This window comes from Tursiops truncatus, chromosome 11 (assembly GCF_011762595.2).
Source record: "Tursiops truncatus isolate mTurTru1 chromosome 11, mTurTru1.mat.Y, whole genome shotgun sequence".
Lineage (NCBI taxonomy): Eukaryota > Metazoa > Chordata > Mammalia > Artiodactyla > Delphinidae > Tursiops > Tursiops truncatus.
The window spans coordinates 52,935,836-52,961,358 of record NC_047044.1 but is presented as its reverse complement, the minus strand read 5'-3'; the positions used below and the strand labels follow the sequence as shown (position 1 = coordinate 52,961,358).

Genomic DNA, 25,523 nt, shown 5'->3' with positions numbered 1-25,523 from the left:
CAGAGGAAGGAACACTCCCAAACTCATTCTATGAGGCCACCATCACCCTGATAGCAAAACCTGATAAAGATACTACAAAAAAAGAAAATTACAGACCAATATCACTGATGAACATAGATGCAAAAATCCTCAACAAAATACTAGCCAACAGAATCCAACAACACATTAAAAGGATCATACACCATGATCAAGTGGGATTTATCCCAGGGATGCAAGGATTCTTCAATATACACAAATCAATCAATGTGATACACCATATTAACAAATTGAAGAATAAAAACTATACGATCATCTGAATAGATGCAGAAAAAGCTTTTGACAAAATTCAACACCAATTTACGATAAAAACTCTCCAGAAAGTGGGCACAGAGGGAACCTACCTCAACATAATAAAAGCTATATACGACAAACCCACAGTAAATATCATACTCAATGGTGAAAAACTGAAAGCATTTCCTCTAAGATCAGGAACAAGACAAAGACGTCCATTCTCGCCACTCTCATTCAACATAGTTTTGGAAGTCCTAGCCACAGCAGTCAGAGAAGAAAAAGGAACACAAATTGGAAAAGAAGAAGTAAAAACTGTGACTGTTTGCAGATGGCATGATACTATACATAGATAATCCTAAGATGCCACCAGAAATCTACTAGAGCGAATCAATGAATTTGGTAAAGTAGCAGGATACAAAATTAATGCACAGAAATCTCTTGCATTCCTATACAGTGATGATGAAAAATCTGAAAGAGGAGTTAAGGAAAGAACCCCATTTACCACTGCAACAAAAAGAATAAAATACCTAGGAATAAACCTACCTAGGGAGACAAAAGACCCGTATGTAGAAAACTGTAAGACACTGATGAAAGAAATTAAAGATGATACAAACAGATGGAGAGCTATATCATGCTCTTGGATTGGAAGAATCAATACTGTGAAAATGACTATACTACCCAAAGCAATCTAAAGATTCAATGCAATCCCCTATCAAATTACCAGTGGCCTTTTTTACAGAACTAGAAGAAAAAAATCTTAAAATTTGTATGGAGACACAAAAGACCCCGAATAGCCAAAGCAGTCTTGAGGGAAAAAAAACGGAGCTGTAGGAATCAGACTCCCTGACTTCAGACTATACTACAAAGCTACAGTAATCAAGACAATATGGTACTGGCACAAAAAACAGAAATACAGATCAATGGAATAGGATAGAAAGCCCAGAGATAAGCCCATGCACCTATGGTCAACTAATCTATGACAAAGGAGGCAAGGATATACAATGGAGAAAGGATAGTCTCTTCAATAAGTGGTGCTGGGAAAACTGAACAGCTACATGCAAAAGAATGCAATTAGAACACTCCCTAACACCATACATAAAAATAAGCTCCAAATGGATTAGAGACCTAAATGTAAGACTGGACACTATAAAACTCTTAGAGGAAAACAAAGGAAGAACACTCTTTGACATAAATCACAGCAAGATCTTTTTGGTCCACCTCCTAGAGTAATGGAAATGAAAACAAAAATAAACAAATGGGACCTAATGAAACTTAAAAGCTTTTGCAAAGCAAACTACAAACAAGACGAAAAGACAACCCTCAGATGGGAGAAAATATTCGCAAACGAATCAACGGACAAAGGATTAATTCCCAAAATATATAAACAGTGCATGCAGCTCAACATTAAGAAAACAAACAACCAAATCCAAAAATGGGCAGAAGAACCTAAATAGACATTTCTCCAAAGAAGACATACAGATGGCCAAGAAGCACGTGAAAAGCTGCTCAACATCACTCATTATTAGAGAAATGCAAATCAAAACTACAATGAGGTAGCACCTCACACCAGTTAGAATGGGCATCATCAGAAAATCTACAAACAAACAAATGCTGGAGAAGGTGTGGAGAAAAGGGAACCCTCTTGCACTGTTGGTGGGAATGTAAATTGATACAGCCACTATGGAGGACAGTATGGAGGGTCCTTAAAATACTAAAAATAGAATTACCATATGACCCAGCAATCCCACTACTCGGCATATGCCCAGAGAAAACCATAATTCAAAAAGACACATGCACATCAATGTTCATTGCAGCACTACTTACAATAGCCAGGACATGGAAGCAACCTAAATGCCCATCGACAGATGAATGGATAAAGAAGGTGTGGTACATATATATAAAGGAATATTACTCAGCCATAGAAAGGAATGAAATTGGGTCATTTGTAGAGATATGGGTGCATCTAGAGACTGTCATACAAAGTGAAAGTAAGTTAGAAAGAGAAAAACAAGTATCGTATATTAACGCATATATGTGGAACCTAGAAAAGTGGTACAGATGAACTGGTTTGCAGGGCAGAAATAGAGACACAGTTGTAGAGAACAAACGTATGGACACCAAGTGGGGGCAAGTGGCGGGGGGTGGGGGGGGATGAACTGGGAGTTTGGGATTGACATATATACACTGATATGTATAAAATGGATAACTAATAAGAGCCTGCTGTATATAAAACAATAAAAATTAAAAAAAAAAAAACAAAACAGTTCCTGACCACCAGTAGTTTCCAAATCAACCAGTGCAAAGGTTCTTTTTCCTAAGTGTAAATAATTATGGGGTAGTGATCCTATGACAAAGATTCGCTTCACTCTCAAAACTGTCAAGATTTAAAGCAAACAGATGGGCAAGCCAATATCTGACAGTAAAGAAGAAAAAATTAGCAGTTAATCAGGGCTCTGTTGTCAGAATTCTCTGTTGGCCTGACCATTTGTTTAAACTGAGCCCTTGGATTCACGACTACTTGTCCATAAGTCATAATGGACCTACATTTACGTAGGTCTGATAAAAAAATCACTTAGCTGCTGTTTCTTGGGAAGAACTGAATATATTTGTAAACACAAACACCTATGTTATTAGTATATAAACTAGGCAGTGATCCTACATAAGGTGATATCAAATATGTATTGTTTATACAAGAGCTGAAAATACACTAACTAATAAGCGTCCTACAAGTTTTTGGACAGAGCATACAATACAAACTCATATTGCTCTTACGTTTCTACATAACATATGACCCATAAGTGAACAGCAAACCCAACCCGTCAGCCGTAAAACCCCAAATTCATATCTGGATACTGGGGCCAGAATACTACAAATGTAATTAAGCTGATTAGGTTCTAGAGATGCTGTTTTCTCATAAAATAATTTGTGTAGTTGGTGGGGAGGGGGGTGTGCTTTACAGCTTTAATAAGGACAAGAGCACCTGTTAAGCTTTTCAAATTAGGAATAGCATGTAAAACATCATACTTCTGTGGACAGTTAGAAACATAAGACTTCAGTTACTTGACAATTTCAAAAACTGACTCTAAGAAAGATAAAATAACCAAAAGATCAACCTTTAGAGCACCACTTTACTTTCTCAAAGTGTCACACCTCATAGTGACAATCTTTAGAATGCCAGAATGTTTAGAAATTAATACTTAGTCCAATATCACCATTTTTATAGATGAGGAAATCAAGATCTGGCCTAGACACTGGCACTTAAAAGGGGGTGGGGTGGGACGCAAGGTCCTGAACAGGGCACTGAGCTTCTGGGAAGTAGGGCTGAAGCCCTGGCTGGCTGGGGAAGCAGCTCTGTCAGGGAGCTCAGAGCTTTGAAGGAAACTGTGCTCAAAAACGTGGACAGGGCGTTGGGGAGGAGCTGCTTCTCTGAAAGGCATAATCCAACATAAAGATATTTCTGGGCATGGAAGTTGGGTTACCTTCCGAGCCTGGGGTCCTCTGGTGAAAGATGCTTCCCTGGGACGAGGGGCGGGAACAAAGCACTCGGTCACTACCCTCATCACTGGAAGGGCCAGGGAAGCAAACTCTTTTCGAAAAACACGGAACCAGACATCAAGACTAAAGGTGAATATGAGTGCAAAAAGCTGTATCATCGATTCGGTTTTACACAGAACAGAAAGGAATCATCCCGACTTGCACATCTGTCTCCAGCAAACTCAAGATCCAGAAGTGAACAAGGGCTCAGAGGCCAGCTCCTCAGTGTGTACCTTACAAGGCCCTGGGAGATGACGATTCCTATTTTCAAGATGCTCCAACCCTGGGGAGGGCACGAGGGGCAGCAGATGTGCTGGTGATTTTCCGCTTGCCCCTCACCCTGGAGATGCAATCTTGGCCTGTGTCTGTGCCCTGGCTGACCAACCTCTCTGACCCTCATTCCAGCCAGGCTCATCCAATGGGAGGCCCTGGTAGGAGAAAGCGGGATAGGAAGAAGTGGTCGGAGTATTTCCTCCCATTCTCTCCTGTGGCCCCTGCCTAGGGGCCCTCATCTGTGGCCCCCTCTCCTGGGCTTAGCTGTAGCATTTCCTCCCTGGACCCTGCAGGCCTAGGGGGCTTCAATGCCCTCCTGGTCTCAGTGCTCCTAGCCGGTCCCCTTTCACTCCTTCATTCAGTTGATACATGTGAGTTGGAGTCTGTCTCCTGCCAGGACCACTAGGGAATAGAAGCCATGAAATAAACATGGCATCTTATACTCACTTCCACTTACTTGGAAAAATTTTATATTGAAGCTGAGACAGCAGAACAGAAATCCACATAAACCTTAAAAATAAACAGACCTTCCAAAATCTTCAAACTCCAAATACTGCTGCGTTGGCAGGTCACAGTCCTTTGGTCTCCAGAATCTTTAGTGGCAAGACAGGGAGAGGATGCTTAACTAGGTTGACTGGAAACTCCCTCAGGCTCTCCTGCTCTCTGGAATTCACTGATTGCCTGAGGGAGTCAGGGAAGGGGAGGGTCCGACCTCAGGGGAGGGCTAGACCAAGCAGAGATGTTGAGAAGAGGCACGTGACCCAGAGGAAGAAGCTGGAGGCATGACAGCATCTTTAGACCACAGCCCGTGTAGGGAAATCACTCATCCTCTGAGGACATCACGATTAGAGTCCAGTACTTTGACTGCTTTCAGAATAGAGTCGGCCTTTGGCAAAAAGTCCTGCTAGAAGGCCAACGTATTTTGTTACTCAAGGGGCGGAGAAATGTATAATCCATATTACAACACTTTTCACAAAGTCTGTGAAAATTAATTTAATATCGACTAAATAACAGATGTGGCCATACCTAAAGTGAGCACATATCAGTCATTTAAAAGAAGATTAAAACACAAGTCTATCTGATTTCTGGTAATACTGGATAAAGTAAGGGTTAACCACCATCTCTTGCCCCAAATTCCTCTCAGTTGAACCCAGAAGAGAGGAAAATGCAGGCTGTAGGGGCACATGCGTAAAAGGAGACACTCCTGGGCTTCTGGGAGGGGACACAGGGCAAAGTTACCGAGTAGAAAACGAACTAGCTGGAGAGTCCTCCCCGGGCCCCTCCAAACACCCATTTCATTCAAATCCCTTTCCTCCCTCCTCGTCTCTCTCAAATATTATGTCCCTGCTAATAAGCTTTCATCGAAAATCAGGTTCTGAAGTCAAAAAACATTTGGACACTACTGGTTTAGGTTAAACACAAGTGTGTGTATATATATATATATATATATATATATATACACACACACACACACACACACACACGTGAACTGCTACTACAGACAAGTAAGGAGAAGACCACCCATATCTTTTAATACCTTCCTGATGAGTCTTCTTAAATGCACTCTTATCCAGATATACAAGGCTTATCTTTCTCAATATCTAATCCCAAGCAGGATTATTTTATTTCTAAGCATTTAACTTTTTTAAAAAGATTAAAAAATTAAAGGAAGGCATTGAACTTTAGGAAGAACCAGAGGGCTAATCTGCTTACCTGCTGTCCCCAGCATTTGCTACGTACAGCTTCCCCAAAAGGCAAATCACGATGAGGGCTGTGCAACCACCAGATATACTATATGAACTCCTCTCTCGTTCGATTTGTAGGTCCTGGAGAAGAAGACAAAGTTAGTACTGGACTGTACAGGAACAAAGACTGTCTTAGCCTTGCTCCCTCGACACAGCCCTAAGATCTGAGTACGACTCGAAGAAGGGACAAGAAAATCTTTAGTACTGGCTTTCTATCAACTGACAAGCATTTCTGGAGAGGACACTGGCATAAAACGGTCGCCTACCAGACCATGTGCGGACCAGAGACAGGAAACAAGGGAAGGCAAACAGATCTAATCAGACAAAAATGAGAAGAATTAAACCAATTGTATTTAATACATATCATGGCTTACGGAAAATTCAGTCTTTGTATGGACAGCCTGAGCTGCTGTGGAAAACAGATGAGAGGCTAATAATGTCGAGTGCTTGGACCTGATCAATGTTTTTAACCCCAAAGTCTCCAGTAAATAAATTCCTTTACAGCTAGACGAGACAGGTGACTTGAAGGACTGTGTCCCCAATTCAACTTGGCAGGAGTCCACCCCCGTCTTACTGATCAAAGATAGAAGCTTCTGAACTCTGAACTAACGTCCTCTTCCCAAGGCCACTAATTCACAAGAGGGACACACACGCATAGTATCAGCCAGCCGTCAGTGAGCACTTCCTCTGTGTCAGGCAGTGCGAGAAGCACTTTACATATAGAATCGCATCTCATCCTCACAACTGTAACATTCACCTCACTGTTCAGATGCAGACAAGTGGGGAACTTGCCCATATTTACCCTGCTGGAGTCTGGATTCCAATCGGGGTCTCCTCCTCTAAAGCCTAGTATCTATTACCTGCCACCTAATGAGGTCTCCCCAAGGAAATTAAAAATAGAACCACATTCCTGTGGACAGAGATGCATCATCCTCCAGACAGATGTCTGTGTGAAACGCTGTGTCAGTGACAGAAGCCAGGGTTCCTTGACCTCAGACAAATGAGAGTCGTTAGGAAAATAAACCGAATGCTGGCCAAAATAATGGCAAATGTTCTCATCGCCATCTATTGTTGGGGCCAAGGAAGAAAGGATGAGGGTGGGGTACAGAAGAGCAGGAAACGGTGCTCTGGCTGATTCTGAGGCTGCGGTCGGCTGACCCAGGGCCCGTTTGTGATGCTTAGAAACCCACAGAATTAGAACTCAGCTGCTTCAGCCAGCCTCCTGATGGGAAGCGGAGATAATTCAGTAATCCAGCATTTATCGGCAGCTGCCGTGCTCCAGAGGCCAGAGGCGGTAACACAAAGTCAGAGAAATCACCGAGGAGAAGCTGGAAACAGGAGAAGAGCCCGAGCTTTGAAAACAGATTAAGAACACAGTATTGGTCAAAATGTAAGGAGGGGAAAAGTACGAAGACAAGACCTGGGAGAAACTAACATACTGGGAATGAACTGAGTAAAGGTTAAGGGCCGGTGGAGGCGGGGCGGGGGGGAAGCTGAGGAACCATCGGGAGGGGTAAGAATGAGTGTACTATATGGGACGTGATGGTTTAGAAGCAGGTGAAGAAGAATTCCAAAAAGGGGTTGAGTGAATGACAACATCAAGTGCTGCAGACAGGTCAAGCACGAGGACCACCCCCAAAGACCACACTGAATTTTAAAAATTTATGTACAATCTCTGTATAAATTAGCTTAAAGGGGCTGTCATGAGGATTAAATTAGACGGCGTAGATGAGGGGCTTTGGAGACCAGCTAGCTTCTCCCCACAGCCTGGATCCCATGACTGAGAGCAGAGACCTTTCTCGCTCAGGGCTAGATCCTCAACACCCACGTTGGGCCAAGTAAAACGTAATTTAATAAATATCTATTCAATGGGCAAATAAAGAAATACATGATAAAACGCCTGGGTTTCCAATTATCTCCCCACCATTTTACCTCTGCCTTAACACGAGACATGTGTCCCACCATTCATAAGTGAAAAGCTTACCACATGCATAAACACTCACTGAGATAATAATTAAGCAGGAACCCAGGCTTCTAATAACACGCAGTCAATTGACAGGAATGAATGAATGGTTCTTAGAACCCAAGCAGGGATGGCAGGAGGCTGGAGGGTGACACGGGAGGAGGGACACACGTCAGCAGGGAAAGACCGTCACAAGAAAATGAAAGACGGGAAAGAAAACATCAAGACGTCAGAAGTTCCGTCTGTTGAACCTCCAAACAGTGCATCAAAACAGAACCAACAACCCTATTCACAAAGGAGTTTGCGGGTAGGTTTATGCAATTTTTTTGCATTTAAATAAATAAAATAAAGTTGATATTATGATAGATATATATTTCATCAAATTAATATAGAAACTGGTACATAAAGCCCACACTCCATACTAACATTTTTAATACACTGGAAAGAACTGCTCTAGCTACAGAAACTATCCTTTCACATCCAGAATCACTATTTGTTTGAATACCTAAAGTCTGAATGAAAGGCAGTTTTGAGTAAAAATCCTTTAAGCACCCAACTGCTTACGGACTGGAGTGTGAATGATGCTTGACAGACTTAAACCATTGGTGCGATCCAAAAAGTAGAGTCCACGTGAAAGAGCCGCCCACGTCAAAGAATTCCTCTGGGACTCAAGACAAACAAGTTTATTCTGCATTGTAGGTGTCTTACTTATCATGGTTTACATCGCCAGAAAATGATTATAAAATTATTTCATCTTTTAAAAAAATATCAAGATAGAGTGTTTGACACTAAGATTTTTCTGCTACAGCAGAGTTCACATTTGCCTTTCATTTAGGGGGAAACATTCCAGTTAGCCTGCCCATTGAATGCCTTGTTATGACATTAACAGCGTGAGTCGGTATTTTTTTCTAATTGATTTCATCATTTCTTTCATCTTTTCCTACCTTCCCTCTGCAGTTCCCCCAGCATAAGGAATGCAAATTTGGCAACATTTCCACATAAACAGTGGACCAAAGTCTAGCTATTTTTTATACAAGAAACTTCGCTAACAGACTCATGCTTTCATCACCTCCCGCCTCTGCGTGCTAATAGACATATGCGTGTGCGCTCAGACGCACACTTTAATTACATGTGTGCTCTCTGGGATCACGGTGAAAGGATTTGAAAGATGTGTTTCCACAGACTTCATCCGCCCTGTAGGATTCACTGACATGAAAATACGCTCTTTTATTTCTTCTTCTAAAACTGGGTGTTAACTAGAACATATTCTAAAAATAATTGCTTCCCCCTCCCCTCCCTAGAAGACAAAATAGCACATTTTTTTTCCTACACCACCTACTCCTCTTTAAAAGATGCTTCACAAAATCTTAGTACTAAAAGGAACATTAAAGGACCATCTGGGTGGTCCTTCTACTACCAGATCAAACATGATAAATGAAGTCAATAAAGATATATTTACTGTTGAATTAACTACCTAATTTCTTCAAACTCTTAACTTTTCCAGTTAGCTTAAGCTTCTCACACTCTACATTTAAAAAAAAAATTTAAAAATGTATCCCTCAAGAAGTTTGGGTACTTTTTTCAAAAGATTAAGGAAATCATGAAAAACTGCCCACCGCTTGCGCTAAACAAAGACCGATTTGGAGTATCTCCCCCATTTTAGCTGCCATGAACCTCAAGACATAAGTCTAGAATAAATTACCAGCAAAACACATGCACATACTATCATTCCTTTTCCAGTATGATCTAAAAGGATCAACTTCAGTGACTCAGAAGATTCCATTAACAAGATAATTGATTTATCTGTTCAATCAAGAGTCCCTCTCAAGGCTGCTTTCTACCTAGCAGGACTGATTTATCCCGTGTTGCATCTGTCTAAATATTACATTTAAGCAAGGATTATCTCTAAATCAAAGAATGGATCCAATTTTTAAGACTTGGGATTGTATTTTGCTCCTTTTTGTTGCAAGGAAGAATGAGAGCAGTGAAGGGAAAAAAGAATGTGTGTGAAAGGAGACTAATTCAGCAGGAAAGAATTGCAAGAAAGAAAATATATTTTTCGGAACCACTGTAATTTGGTTCTAAAGTCCCACAGATGACGCAGCTCCAGGATCATTGTTTGTTTCCTACCAATTTCAGGTCGCAAAAGGAAAGCAATATCAAACACCAGAAGGCAGCGAGTGTTGGGTGGTTTCAATAGGACCTGGCACCTCCCCCTAGCTGGGTTAAAACATGGTTATGAGCACACTGCTAATAGCGTCAGTCACAAATAATAAGATTCTGCATGGTTTTAGTATCTGGGCCTGATTTCGGTTTATTCTGAGAAGCCAATCTGTCAGCCAGGCAATGGGGAAGGGACAAACCAGCACTGCCTAATATCGCCACCTGCTGGCTGTTGGTGGAATCACATGCTCATTCCTTCTCGGAAGAACTTCCTGTTCTACTAAAAACAAAGACAAAACAAAAACAAAAAGCCTCTAGCTTAAATACAGACAGACCAACAGGTCCACTTACCATTACTATTCTAATTCTCAAAACCATTAAAATTTATAAACTATAAATTAGCTTTGCATTCGTCCTCCTTTTTCACCATCGTGTCACCATATGGTTTTTACCGACAAAGCCAAGCTGAGTGGTATTTCCAACCATTTACTCAGTGACAGTAAGATGTATGCTAGTTTTACAAGTTAAAATGTTGCCATTTTTCTCCCTTCGTAACAATCAAACCTCCAAAACATTCTTCACTGTAGCGAGGAATGTATACCCACACTGAAAAGGAAATAGGACAGAATTTTGAGATCCTCCTGCCTGTGTCTATAACTCAATTCCTGTAGGTAAAAAAGGTCATCACTGCTGACTTGCTTCTGATTCCTAGGAGGGCAAAGGTCTCCTGCAACTATACCAACAATGGAAGTGACTTCTTACATGACTCCCCTGTTTTTGGAGGGTATGGAAGTAGGAAGGAGACTGACATCAGGACTTAGAAGACATTTATCTTCTTCGTATCTGTCATCTTGAGCCAAGCAACCACCTAAACATCATAGGTGACAAAACTTAGCTGCAGAAGTAGGCATTGTTACAAAGTGTAGTTGGGAAGCAGAAATGAAGTCAGTCAGAAAGTTCCTGAGATCCTGGTCCTCTTGGAAGCGAGGGTTCATTTTCCACGGTGGACACAGGAGGAGCTGGCCACGCAGCCTTCACTCCGAAGGGAGATCCAAGATGAGATACAATAGGGGACCACAGGGCAGACCCACTTCTGCCAGCATGGATCAGAGGCCCGTGGTCAGAGGTCACCTCCTCACAAGCCACATACTGTGCCAGACAACCCCAGGATCAAAGAGAAGAGGAAAAACAGTGCCTTCAAAGAGGCTTACAGTATTTGATGAAACTTACCATCTCCTCTGGTCCACAGCGTTTCCCCCCCCCCACTTCTGTTAGTCTTTATTTTTCGATGGGTACCTACTTTTTCCTAGAAATAGGTACTATTTATTCTGGTCTGGTGTTTCTGAATCTTTTTATCCCATTTTCTCTTTCAGATAGATATGAACATTTCACTTAATGTCACTCAGAACATTAAAACAAATGAGATACTATCTATCTCTGTGTTCGTATAATGTGACGACAAATACCCCCAGATACAAAATCCAATGTTTTCCTTCTAGACCCCCATGGTGTCTAGAAGAATGCTGGTTATAAAATATAAGCAATTGAGGGCTTCCCTGGTGGCACAGTGGTTGAGAGTCCGCCTGCCGATGCAGGGGACACGGGCTCGTGCCCCGGTCCAGGAAGATCCCACATGCCGCGGAGCGGCTGGGCCCGTGAGCCATGGCCGCTGAGCCTGTGCGTCCGGAGCCTGTGCTCCGCAGCGGGAGAGGCCACAACAGTGAGAGGCCCGCGTACTGCAAAAAAAAAAAAAAATATATATATATATATATATATATATATATATAAAATTGAGAAGGGCACTGGTGGGAGGTGGGGAGAGAGGAAAGACCTCTGATTCTACTTTGCTGAACTGTCATAAATAAGGCAAAACCCCAAACGAAAGGCAAGCTTTGCCTTTAAAGATATTATGTTACATTCTGAATCTCAGGAGGGAGAGCTGCAAATATGTCATCAGTGTGGCAAATTTGAGGCTTAGATGCTAGGCATCGGGAATTTTTAGGGATTGAAAGTGCAGGAGAAAGCAAGAGAGCCACAAAGCTGAAATGACTGAATCTTATTCAATATTGAGTTTTCCTATTACAGGGGATCAGAATGGCATAAAACCTGCAATACCTAAAGAACACCTAGAAAGTTAGAAAGTAGCTGGCTGTTGTGAGGAAAAAAATTAAGAATGGCCGGGAGATTCCAAACCTGCTCCCCTCGGAAAGGTCTAAAGGAGGAACCACCAAGGTCAGGCCAACAGAATAAGGAAATCAGCTGTGTGTTGAGCATTTCAAACCAAAGTTTACCTTTAAACGCTGACTCTCAAAACCTAATAGCGAGAAAGGGTGGAAAGAAAAAGTATTTTTTATGAGTTGACAATGGCCTTCCGTAGTATGCGGTATAATTTCTCTGTTGTAAGTTCTGAAGCTCAACCCAAGCTATTTAATGGCCAAGTCAGGCACTTTTCTGTGACGCTGGAGTAGATTTTTCCTGAAGTCCCTGATGAAGCAAAGAAAAAAACTAGAGCATCTCTATAATTAGGGTAAACATATGACATCATCCAGGCAGGGACACTTTTGAGAGTAAAAGGGGACAGTATTAATAACTATTCTGGGCCAACAGGCATCAGCTGGCTCAGTCCCCAGCCGTGCAGGAGGCAGGGCCACACTGCCAAGAACCAGGAGAACCAAGGAATGATGAGTATTCTCCCTTAAAAAGTCCAAGCACATGGTGCAAAGCCCAGGTAGCAGGCATGCTGGGGGCTAGACAGACAATCTGGGAAAAACGTTAAGTGTGAAGAAGAAGCTATAGGGTGGGGTGGATTAGAAAACAACAGAATGGCTTAAGGCCCAAAATCCATATTACGGCACAGCAAGTCATCCACAGGCTGGTTACAGATGGCCTCTCCAAGTCCCCTTACAGCATCCCTGCACTTGGAATCTGCATCTAACCATGGTGGACGTCAGCTCGCTGCCTTCGGCCCATCTGGGTTCTCTCCGTGATGTGGGTCTTCACACAAACGGCTGTCTCTGCCCAGAGCACTCTCCCAGCTCCCACGTTCTGTCTGCTTTCTCCCTACTCTCTGACAGCACTGCTTCTCCAGGGAACCCTACTTCATCTCTTTATCAGATTCCTACCTACTCTGCATTTCTTCTCTCGAGGCCCTTCCCATTTATAGTTTATCTGTTTAATATCTGTCTTTGCCTAATTTCTTCCATGCTTTTTTCCCAGCTAGCCCTGGCTTAGAGTTAGTTCTCAACCAATATTTATGGATTGAATGAATTACACAGGAAAGCGATGTGATCTTTTCGCTGGCAACCAAGTGTCCAAGAAAGATTTCTGGTAATGAATCAGCTAGTGAAAAGTTATTAAAAATTTAAAAAACAAGAATGGGGCTCTTTACTAAGTATGTTTCTGAATGAGCCTCTCAAGTACAGTAGGTGCTAGGAAACCTGCACCATTAATGGGCAGAAACAGTCTGAGATCGCTGTGGAGGCTTGACTCAATGTGACATTGGCCTCTAGTGGATGAAGTGGAGAATACAGCAGTGCGAAGTAAAAGACACCTCATAGTACTAGCAATTACCGAAGGAAATAAAAAAGCCAAAATTTCTTCTGCTTTTTTCACTTCTATCATGTAAACTGACTTCTTCTCCCGTTAGGGGGAAGGTCCATTGTCAAACTGTCACCTCAATTCAATATTTAGCTTTCTGAGCATCCGTGTTTAGAAACAGCTATTCACATCAGAGCCTCCATGACAGAGGGAGATTTTTATACCAAGCCCAAGGAGGAGTCCATTTTTCTAACCTTGATTCCTTTTTTTCCTAAATAATCTTTTCTTGCCTCCTGGTGTTCTTCTTGGGATTGAAGGCTACCAGATACTCCTGACATGGAGGTGCATTTTAAACCACCTGCTACTCAAAAGGGTAAATATGTGACAAGGAGAGAAACGTTGGAACCGAAGAAGAAATGAGCTAAAGTGAGGAGAGACTGCAAATTAGAGGCATGAGTATATGAACAATTCTCTGCCTTGTAAACAAATCAGATGATGCTCTTTAATATTATTTACTTTTCTCCTCTCATTAGCACTCAACCTGACATCGTGAGATCCTGGAATGTGCACGGGGTGTACATTCAATTCTGCAGAGATGCTTCTAGCTGCTCCTGCTCTACCTAAGAGCTTGTCATCACTTTTTAATCTCTAGGTTATAAGGACACTACTGCCCACTCACCTTACTCTAGTCCTTATAACATCTCTACATATCTCCTACTGTATCTGCATACAGGATGCTGCTCAGGAGAGAAAATCTTTGGAACCCAAATAGTTGCCTCAGTATAAGTGAGCTCAAGGGGGTGGCACAGAAGAGACCTTCTATGTGCATTCTCACCGGGCAGAGGGACAAGCAGGGGACACCGGGAGGGCAGCTTAGTGTGTTCTCAGGAGGGAGGCTGAATCCCCTGATCAGATATATTCAAATTTAAATGTACAAACAAATCCACGTTCCCAAGTAAAACAAAGAATTCTTGGATACTGGCTCCTACTTGCTTTAAGCAGTGGGAACCACACTGCCAATCATGGGAAAACAGCTGTTCTCAGATTAGATCTGTACAGCAAGCGTACTTCTGAACACTTTACTAAAAGCTCCATTTCCCCAAACACCTGGAATTCGTGTACATACGTGTAAAACAGATGGCAACCGAGCTCACAGTTTCAATTAAGTTCAATCCTACCAGCTGGCATCCCTAAGAGTTGGCAGAAAGAGAAGCAATACGCGTCCATTTAATAAGCCTATCACCTCACTCACTATCCCGCTTCCATCTTCTTTTACACCTTTGCCGGCACGGGAGGCTAGAACTCTCTTGCTGCCCACTTGTTTTGAGAATGGAAGCCCTGCTGTAAAAGGAGCAGACGGAGGGGACCATGCAGCAAGTGGACAGGTCAGAGACATGCCCTTCCAGGGAACTTTCTAAGAAACAAGTATGTGGCTTAAGCGACCACCCGGGCCCCTGCTGTCCTAGAGTCTTCAGTGATACCTACCATTTCCTTGAATGCGCTTTCAAGAGCCCCGATGACGAGGCACTCGTGCGGGATCTTCTTCTCGGTGAAGAAGCGCGTGGGCGGGGTGCTGGGGGAGCCGGGGGCGCCCACCCCCCCGCGGAGCGAGGCCGCGCGGGTCAGAGTCCGGCTGTTCGCGGGTGTGTGGTCGGGCTCCTCGCCCAGGCAGGTGGGCGGCAGCACGGCCGAGTTCTTCAGGATCTCCACGATGTCCTGCAGCTGCTCCGTGACGTGGTGCTGCAGCAGGCGGGATGCCACCACAGCAGCCCCGGACCCCGCGTGACCGTCAAACAGCGACCAGTAGTGGCAGGAAACGCCTTCTGATTCCTGCGGGAGGAGGGCGACAAGGAAGAGTGAGAAACGCAGTGGCCACTGCCCCAGGGTGAGGGCGTGACACCTCCAGGGGTCAGCGCATCCATCTGGTTGTCTGTCTGCAAACAACGGGGTCAAAACCGAGCAAAACACTTAGGGAAGGGTCCCCAGATTCATCGCTGATGTTACCACCACCCCAGGGAGAAAGTGGTCCCTGCCTGTCCACCCAGGGCAGGAGTCCAAGTCACCACCCCCTCAGTTGGGGTGAGATCTACTTTAATTTGATGTGCAGAAGTGAAAGGTAAAACTCCATGCAAACAGGTAGGTCTTTACAGTTTTAACAGCTAACCCCTCACCTCCCTTCTGCTGCAACCCCCAAGCAGGTTTGACCTGGAGTCTCTGGAAGAAGTTAGGTCTTTTTTACAGATTCTTCAAGGGGAGATAAATAGACCCATTTTCACCTCATAGGGCTTTTATACTCTCAGATAATTGCCCCATCTGCTTATGTCTACATCCTGAATTTGTGGAACATGTTTTTCCCTTGAACACCCAGTCTAGTCCACCCTTCACAAGATGCAGTCAATTCAAATCTCCTCTTCATGTTTCCTACTCCCCTCAGTTTTCCAGCTGTCACTCAGCATCTTGGCTTCCTCTTCCTACCCTAAAGCTACGTGCAGCCCATGTTCCCTCATCTACCACAGATCTTGTACCTGCTGGTTGATTCTGAGACTATTTCAAGATGAACACTTTTAAAAACCATGTTTGAATCACATATGCCTAAGATGTTAGTAGCTATAGGGGGGAAAAAAGCAGCTCAATTATGGTGTAGCTAGAGGGATAAGATATTAAATACTGAGATTAAATAGGTAAGGTGCATATAACATCCACTACTGACAACTAGGCTTATCTAGCCTGCAGCAATAAATGTTGAATTCTTTTTTTTTAGTTGAAGCCATTATATAAAGTTCTTTTGGTCTATCTTACTTTTTTAATTGAAAGTATTTGACCTATAACATTGTATAAATTTAAGGTGTACAACATGCTTATTTGATACATTTATATATTGTGATATAGTTGTCATCATAGCAATAGCTAGCATCTCTATAATTGTGGTTTTTTGTGGTTAGAATAATTAAGATCTAATCTCCTATCAAGTTTGATTATTATAATACAATATTGTTGTCTATGTTATGTTCACTGTACTGTGCATTATATCTCTAGGACTTTTTTACTACTCCTTGCAAGTTTGTCCTTTTACCCAACATTTCTCCTTATCGCTCCCACCCTCCAGTCCCTGGTAACCACCATTTTGGTCCATCTTAGAATGATGCTGGAAGATACTGCGTACTTAGGGTGATATATGCCATTACTCTATTTATGCCCTTTAAAACTCTGTTTTTACTCGATTCTGTGCTAGATGCTTAGAGATAAAATAGTCTTTTTTTTGTTTTTTGTCAAAAAATATTTACTGAGCACTCTTTCTGTGACAGGCACAAAAGTAGGCAGTGGGGATGAAAGACTAGATGAAAGATACAGAGACAGGGTCTGATTTTAAGAATCCAGTGGAGGAGACAGACACTGATCAAATAATCACACAAGTACATGTAAGATCATAATTCTGGTGAGGGGACAAAGTGCTGTGAGGCCAGCCTGCAAAGGGGCATATTGGAGGCTTCCTGAGCACATGAGGACCAGGCTGAGGACCACTGGAAATTCACAAGATAAAGAGGGGAAAGGAGGGAACACCAGGCAGCAGGAACAGCAGGTGCAAAGGCTCCGTGGTAGAAGGTGTGTGATGGTCAAGAGGAGACTGGACCATGGCCATGTGGCTGAATAGGGGACAGAGGCAGGAAAGGAGGGAGATGACATGAGACTGGAGAAGGAGGTAGTAGTTGGACCACTCAGTCCTTCCAAGACTTATGAAGGATCTTGGCTTTAGCTTAAGAGTAACAGAAAGCCATGGATTGAAGTGGGAGTTAGAAAATAGATTTGCATTTTTAAAAGATTTGTATTTTTAAATCATTTTTATTTGTATTTTTAAAAGATCATTCAAGCTAAAGGTGAGAAGATGGCGGTGGGAAGACACAGAGGTCGCGTCACCCCACAACTGCCAGACGCTGGTGGGGAACCCCGATGCCCAACGAGATGGGAAGAACCCCCAATCGAACCGGTAGGACATGGAGGGACTGAAGGGGGAGGAGAAGTGGAGGCTGGACAGGACCGGTGCCCCTGAGGTGTGTCTGAGAGCGGGGAGGGGTTCTGGGAGCCCTCCAGTGCCTGGAGGGACCCTCAGGGGCTTGGATCAGGGTGGAGCGCACCCAGCGTTTCCCCTGCCCAACTGGCTGGGGAAGTCTGCCCAGCTCTCAGGCCAGGTCCTGTGCCCTCAGAAGTCCCCTCTGGACCGGGTTGGTCCTGGGGGCATAGCAGAGAGGCCGGGAGAGAACAGGAGAGGCAGGTGGAGGGGCCCTCTGGGACCCAAGGAGCAGGAGAGGAGCAGAGGACGTTTGCCCCACCCACTTGGGCCCAGGGAGCCTGCTGAGCTCCTAGGCTGGTCCCCCGCCTTCCAAAGCCCCCTCCAGGCCGCATAGGCCCTGGGGGCATAAGAGGGAGGCCAGGAAGACCAGGAGAGGTAGGTGGGAGAGGACCTCTGGGACCGGAGGAGCAGGAGACGAGGGCATTTGCCCCGCCCACTCAAGCCCAGGAAGCCTGCTGGGCTCCCAGGTGAGGTCCCCTGCCCTCTGAGACCAGAGGCAGGAGGCAAGCCTGGGCCCCTTCTGTTGAGGCTAAGCCCCACCCCCCACAGTTCCCAGGGCCTTTTCCAGCCTTGTGGGTCCTAAGCGTAGGCCCCGCCCACCAACCAAATCTCTCCCTTGCCTAGGCCCCGCCCTCCACAGCCAAGGCCTTTTCCACCTCATTTTTTTTTTTCTCCTCCTCTTTTTTACTACTGTGGTTCTGTTTTACCTTCCGGTTGTTATTTCATCTACGTTTTTATTTTTATATTTTTTCTAACATATCTGTTAGTTTCCTCATCTAATTTTATTTTTTACTTTGCTATTGTTCTCCTTTTTTTTTTCTTTTTTGCCACCCTGTGCAGCTTGCGGCATCTTGGTTCATGAGCCGGGGGTTGGGCCAAAGCTCCTGCAGTGGGAGCTCTAAGTCTGAACCACTGGACTAACAGACCCCAGGGAATATTCATCAGAGTGAGGTCTCCCAGAGGTCCTCATCTCAGCACCAAGACCCAGTTCTAACCAATAGCCTACAAACTCCAGTATTGGAAGCCTCAGGCCCAACAACCAGTAAGATAGGGACACAATCCCACTCATTAAAAAACTTAAAAAAAAAAAAAAAGGGACAGCAAAAAAATATGTCACAGTTGAAGGAGCAAGGTAAAAACCTATAAGACCAAATAAATGAAGAGGAAATACGCAATCTACCTGAAAAAGAATTCAGAGTAATGATAGTAAAGATGATCCAGAATGTTGGAAACAGAATGGAGGCATGGATTGAGAAAATACAAGAAATGTTTAACAAAGATCTAGAAGAACTAAAGAAGAAACAAACAGAGATGAACCACACAATAACTGAAATGAAAAACATACTAGAAGGAATCAATAACAGAATAACTGGGGCAGAAGAACGAATAAGTGACCTGGCAGACAAAATGGTGGAAATAACTGCTGAGGAGCAGTTATAAAGGAAAAAGAATGAAAAGAATTGAAGACAATCTCAGAGACTTCCGGGACAATACTAAATGCACCAACATTCGAATTATAGGGGTCCCAGAAGAAGAAGAGAAAAAGAAAGGGTCGGAGAACCTGCTGTATAGAAAATTTCTTTTTATATAGTTTTTATTTATTTATTTTTTTTGCGGTACGCGGGCCTCTCACCGCTGTGGCCTCTCCCGTCGCGGAGCACAGGCTCCAGACGCGCAGGCTCAGCGGCCATGGCTCACGGGCCCAGCTGCTCCGTGGCATGTGGGATCTTCCCGGACCGGGGCACGAACCTGTGTCCCCTGCATCGGCAGGCAGAATCTCAACCACTGCACCACCAGGGAAGCCCATGCTGTATAGAAAATTTTTAATGTAAATTTAAAAAAAAGAAAAAGAAAGGGTTTGAGAAAATATTTGAACAGATTACAGTGGAAAACTTCCCTAACATGGCAAAAGAAGTAGTCACCCAAGTCCAGGGAGCACAGACAGTCCCATACAGGATAAAACACACCAAGACACATATTAATCAAACTAACAAAAATTAAGTTCAAAGAAAAAATATTAAAAGCAGCAAGGGAAAAACAAAAAGTAACATACAAAGGAATCCCCATAAGGTTATAAGCTGATTTTTCGGAAGAAACTCTGCAGGCCAGAAGGGAGTGGCAGGATATACTTAAAGTGATGAAACAGAAAAACCTACACCCAAGATTACTCTGCCCAGCAAGGATCTCATTCAGATTTGATGGAGAACTCAAAAGCTTTTCAGACAAGCAAAAGCTAAGAAAATTCAGCACCACCAAACCAGATTTACAATAACTGCTAAAGAAACTTCTCTAGGTAGGAAACACAAGAGAAGAAAAAGACCCACAAACACAAACACAAAACAATTAAGAAAACGGTAATATGAACATACATATCGATAATAACCTTGAATGTAAATGGATTAAATGCCCCAACCAAAAAACAAAGACTGGCTGAATGGACAAAAAACAAGACCCATATATATGCCGTCTACAAGAAACCCACTTCAGACCTAGGGACACATACAGACTGAAAGTGAAGGGATGGAAAAAGATATTCCATGCAAATGGAAATCAAAAGAAAGCTGGAGTAGCAATACCTGTATCAGATAAAATAGACTTTAAAATAAAGACTGTTAACAAGAGATAAGGAAGGACACAACACAGTGATCAAGGGATCAATCCAAGAAAAAGATATAACAATTATAAATGTTTATACACCTAACATAGGAGCACCTCAATACATAAGGCAAATGCTAACAACCATGAAATGGGGAATCAACAGTAACACAGTAATAGTAGGGGACATTAATACCCCACTTACACCAATGGACAGATCATCCAAACAGAAAACAAACAAGGAAACACAAGCTTTAAATGACACAACAGACCAGATAGATTTAACTGATATTTATAGAACATTCCACCCAAAAGTGGCAGAGTACACTTTCTTCTCAAGTGCACATGGAACATTCTCCAGGATGGATCACATCTTGGGTCACAAATCAAGCCTCAGAAAATTTAAGAAAATTGAAATCATATCCAGCATCTTTTCTGACCACAACGCTATGAGACTGGAAAACAATTATAGGAAAAAAACTGTAAAAACCACAAATACATGGAGCCTAAACAGTGCACTACTAAATAACCAAGAGATCACTGAAGAAATCAAAGAAGAAATTAAAAAATACATAGAAACAAATGACAACGAAAACTCAATGACCTAAAACCTATGGGATGCAGCAAAAGCAGTTTTAAGATGGAAGCTATAGCAATTCAATCTCACCTCAAGAAACAAGAAAAATCTCAAATAAACAATCTAACACTACACCTAAAGCAACTAGAGAAAGAGAACAAAGAAAACCCAAAGTTAGAAGGAAAGAAATCATAAAGATCAGAGATGAAATAAATGAAATAGAAATGAAGAAAACAATAGCAAAGATCAATAATACTAAAATCTAGTTCTCTGAGAAAATAAACAAAATTGACAAACTCTTATCCAGATTCATCAAGAAAAAAAGGGAGAGGACATAAACCAATAAAATTAGAAATGAAAACGGAGAAATCACAACTGACACCACAGAAATACAAAGGATTATAAGAGACTACTACAAACAACTATATGCCAATAAAATTGACAACCACGAACAAATGGACAAATTCTTTGAAAGGTACAATTTTCCAAGACAGAACTAGGAAGAATTAGAAAATATAAACAGACCTATCACAAGTAATGAAATTGAAACGGTAAGTAAAAATCTTCCAACAAACAAAACTCCAGGACCAGATGGCTTCACAGGCGAATTCTAACAAACATTTAGAGAAGAGCTAACACCAATCCTTCTCAAACTCTTCCAAAAAACTGCAGAGGGAAGAACACTCCCAAATTCATTCTACGAAGCCACCACCACCCTGATACCAAAACCAGAAAAAGATATCACAAAAAAAAAGAAAATTATAGACCAATATCACTTATGAACATAGATGCCAAAATCCTGAATAAAATACTAGCAAACAGAATCCAACAACATATTAAAAGGATCATACACCATGATCAAGTCGGATTTATCCCAGGGATGCAAAGATTCTTCAATATACACAAATCAATCAATGTGATACACCACATTAACAAATTAAGGAATAAAAACCATATGATCATCTCAAGAGATGCAGAAAAAGCTTCTGACAAAATTCAACACCCACTTATGATAAAAACTCTCCAGAAAGTGGGCTTAGAGGGAACCTACCTCAACATAATAAAGGCCATATATGACAAACCCACAACAAACATCATTCTCAATGGTGAAAAACAAAGCATTTCCACTAAGATCAGGAACGAGACAAGGATGTCCACTCTCGCCACTCTTACTCAACATAGTTTTGGAAGTCCTAGCCATGGCAATCAGAGAAGAAAAAGAAACAAAAGGGATACAAATTGGAAAAGAAGAAGTAAAACTGTCACTGTTTGTAGATGAGATGATATTATACATAGAAAATCGTACTAAAGGCCATATATGACAAACCCACAACAAGCATCATTCTCAATGGTGAAAACTGAAGGCATTTCCACTAAGATCAGGAACAAGACAAGGATGCCCACTCTCGTCACTCTTATTCAACATAGTTTTGGAAGTCCTAGCCACAGCAATCAAAGAAAAAGAAATAAAAGGAATACAAATTGGAACAGAAGAAGTAAAACTGTCAGTGTTTGCAGACGACATGATACTATACACAGAAAATCCTAAAGATGCCACCAAAAAACTACTAGAACTAATCAATGAATTTGGTAAGATTGCAGGATACAAAATTAATGCACAGAAATCTCTGGCATTCCTCTACACTAACAAGGAAAAATGAGAAAGAGAAATTAAGGAAACAATCCCATTTGCCATCGCAACAAAAAGAATAAAATACCTAGGAATAAGCCTATCTAAGGAGGCGAAAGACCTGTACTCAGAAAACTATAAAACACTGATGAGAGAAATCAAAGATGACACAGACGGAGAAATATACCAATCAATATGGTGAAGAATCAATATGGTGAAAATGACTATACTACCCAAAGCAATCTACAGATTCAACGCAATCCCTATCAAACTACCAATGGCATTTTTCACAGAATTATAACAAAAATTTTACAATTCATATGGAAACACAAAAGACCTCAAATAGCCAAAGCAATCTTGAGAAAGAAAAATGGACCTGGACAAATCAGGCTCCCCAACTTCAAACTGTATTACAAAGCTACAGTAATCAAGACACTATGGTAGTGGCACAAAAACAGAAATATAAATCAATGGTACGGGATAGAAAGCCCAGAGATAAACCCACGCACATATGGTCACCTAATTTATGACGACGGAAGAAGGAACATACAATGGAGAAAGACAGCCTCTTCAACAAATGGTGCTGGGAAAACTGAACAGCTACATGTAAAAGAATGAAATTAGAACACTACCCAACACCATACACAAATATAAACTCAAAATGGATTAAAGACCTAAATAGAAGACGGGACACTAAAACTCGTAGAGGAAAACACAGGAAAAACACTCTTTGACATAAACCACAGCAAGATCTTTTCTGACCCATCTCCTAGAGTAATGGAAATAAAACAAAAATAAACAAATGGGACCTAATTAACTTTAAAGCTTTTGCACAGCAAAGGAAACCATTAACAAGATGAAAAGACAACCCTCAGGATGGGAGAAAATATTTGCAAATTAAACAGCGGACAAAGGGTTAATCTCCAAAATATATAAACAGCTCATGGAGCTCAATACCAAAAAAACAAACAATTCAATTAAAAAATGGGCAGAAGACCTAAATAGACATTTCACCAGAGAAGACATACAGACGGCCAAAGGCATATGAAAAGATGCTCAACATCACTAATTATCAGAGAAATGCACATCAAAACTACAATGAAAATGGTCAGAATGGCCATTATGAAAAAATGTATAAACAATAAATGCTGGAAAGGGTGTGCTGAAAAGGGAACCCTCCTGCACTGCTGGTGGGAATGTAAATTGATACAACCACTACAGAGAAGAGTATGGAGGTTCCTTAAAAAACTAAAAATAGAAATACCATATCCCACTACTGGGCATATACCCTGAGAAAATCATAATTCAAAAAGAGTCATGTACCGGGCTTCCCTGGTGGCGCAGTGGTTGAGAGTCTGCCTGCCAATGCAGGGAACACGGGTTCGTGACCCAGTCCGGGAAGATCCCACATACTGCGGAGCAGCTGGGCCTGTAAGCCATGGTCGCTGAGCCTGCGCGTCCGGAGCCTGTGCTCCACAACAGGAAAGGCCCGCATACCACAAAAAAAAAAAAAAAAAAAAAAAGAGCCATGTACCATAATGGTCCTTGCAGCTCTATTTACAATAGCCAGGAAATGGAAGCAACCTAAGTGTCCATCATCAGATGAATGGATAAAGAAGATGTGACACATATATACAATGGAATATTGCTCAACCATAAAAGGAAACGAAATTGAGTTATTTGTAGTGAGGTGGATGGACCTAGAGTCTGTCATACAGAGTGAAGTTAAGTCAGAAACAGGAAAACAAATACCGTATGCTAACAGTTATATATGGAATCTAAAAAAAAAAAAAAATGGTTCTGAAGAAGCTAGGGGCAGGAGAGCAATAAAGACGCAGGCATAGAGAATGGACTTGAGGACACAGGGAGGGGGAAAGGTAAGCTGGGACATGGAAATATATACACTACCAAATGTAAAATAGCTAGTGGGAAGCAGCTGCATAGCACAGGGAGATCAGCTCCGTGCTTTGTGACCAGCTAGAGGGGTGGGATAGGGAGGGTAGGAGGGAGACGCAAGAGAGAGGGGATATGGGGATATATGTATGCATATGGCTGATTCACTTTGTTGCAGAACAGAAGTTAACACAATATTGTGAAGCAATTATACTCCAATAAAGATTAAAAAAAAAAAAGGTCATTCAAGATACGCTGCGAGGATTAGGACGGAATAAAGGGTGAAAGTGAGGATGTCAGTTAGGAGGTAACAACCACCCTAATAAGCACTCAATCAAATCCAGGCAGGAAGAAACACTTATGAATGACTAAAAGCACCATAAAGAGAAGGAACAAGCACATTATCTCAGAGGAAAGTTAAGTGGAAAAAAACAATGACCAAAGGATTAGAAGATCTGGACTCAAATGGCATCTTCAATACCAATCAGCTGATTGGGAGACAGAACAAGGAGAGGAAGGCAGTCCAGGCCCTGGACCCTGTCTGGGTCACTCTAGAGCTGGACGTCCCTGTTGCTTAACACCTCTGTGCCATGGTTTCCTAGCAACTAAAAGGCAGGTGATAGCTACCTTATGGCAGAGGTACTGGAAAGGTTAAGTGGTAATTTATGCCTAGTCAGCAGCTAAGTAACACATTTGGAGCAACTGGGCACGCATGCACGCGTGTGTGTGTATGCGTCTGTGCTGCGTGTGCACTGCTGTGTGCGCATGTGTGCGTGCGTGCATGCGTGTGTGCTGCGTGCGCATTGCTGTGTGTATGTGTGTGCGTGTGTGTATGCGTGTATGCATGTGCATGTGCACGTGCTTGCGTCTGCGTGCGCGTGTGTGGCGTTGGGGGTGCTGCTATCATTATACAATATGATCTCAGGTAAGTTATTTTCTGGGCTTCAGTGGCGGGGGTGAGGGAACTTCTTTACAAGACTCCGATGCCTCTGCTAATCCTGCAAGTTCAAGGTTTAAGAAGGATAGACCAGTGTGGGCTGGGGAAGTGGGGGAGAGGTGGACCTTGAAGACAGGACAAGTAGAATTTGGATGGACTGAGAGGTGATATGGCAGCCCAGGAGAGGGAAGCACCAGGAGGCTCAGGTGATGGGGCTGATTCTGGTAGATGCTCATCCAGGGTCTATCCTCCTTCCTCCTCACTACTGATTGTTTGGGACAGCAACGTATCCACCAAAAATACACCCCAGCCTCCCTCGCAGCTCTGTGTGGTCACA

The 25,523-nt window shown here is 42.5% G+C and overlaps 1 protein-coding gene across 4 annotated transcripts in view; it reads right to left on the bottom strand.

The window, feature by feature from the left end:
• The window catches only part of PPM1H (protein phosphatase, Mg2+/Mn2+ dependent 1H), a 258,738-nt gene that overhangs the window by 122,264 nt on the left and 110,951 nt on the right, over positions 1-25,523 (bottom strand). For all 4 annotated transcript variants that reach the window (XM_073788424.1, XM_073788425.1, XM_073788426.1 and 1 more), the window contains exons 3-4: positions 14,971-15,315; positions 5,791-5,903 (exon numbers count right to left, since the gene is read on the bottom strand). In XM_073788424.1, coding sequence (XP_073644525.1) covers positions 5,791-5,903; positions 14,971-15,315 — 458 coding nt within the window. The remainder of the gene's footprint in view (positions 1-5,790; positions 5,904-14,970; positions 15,316-25,523) is intronic.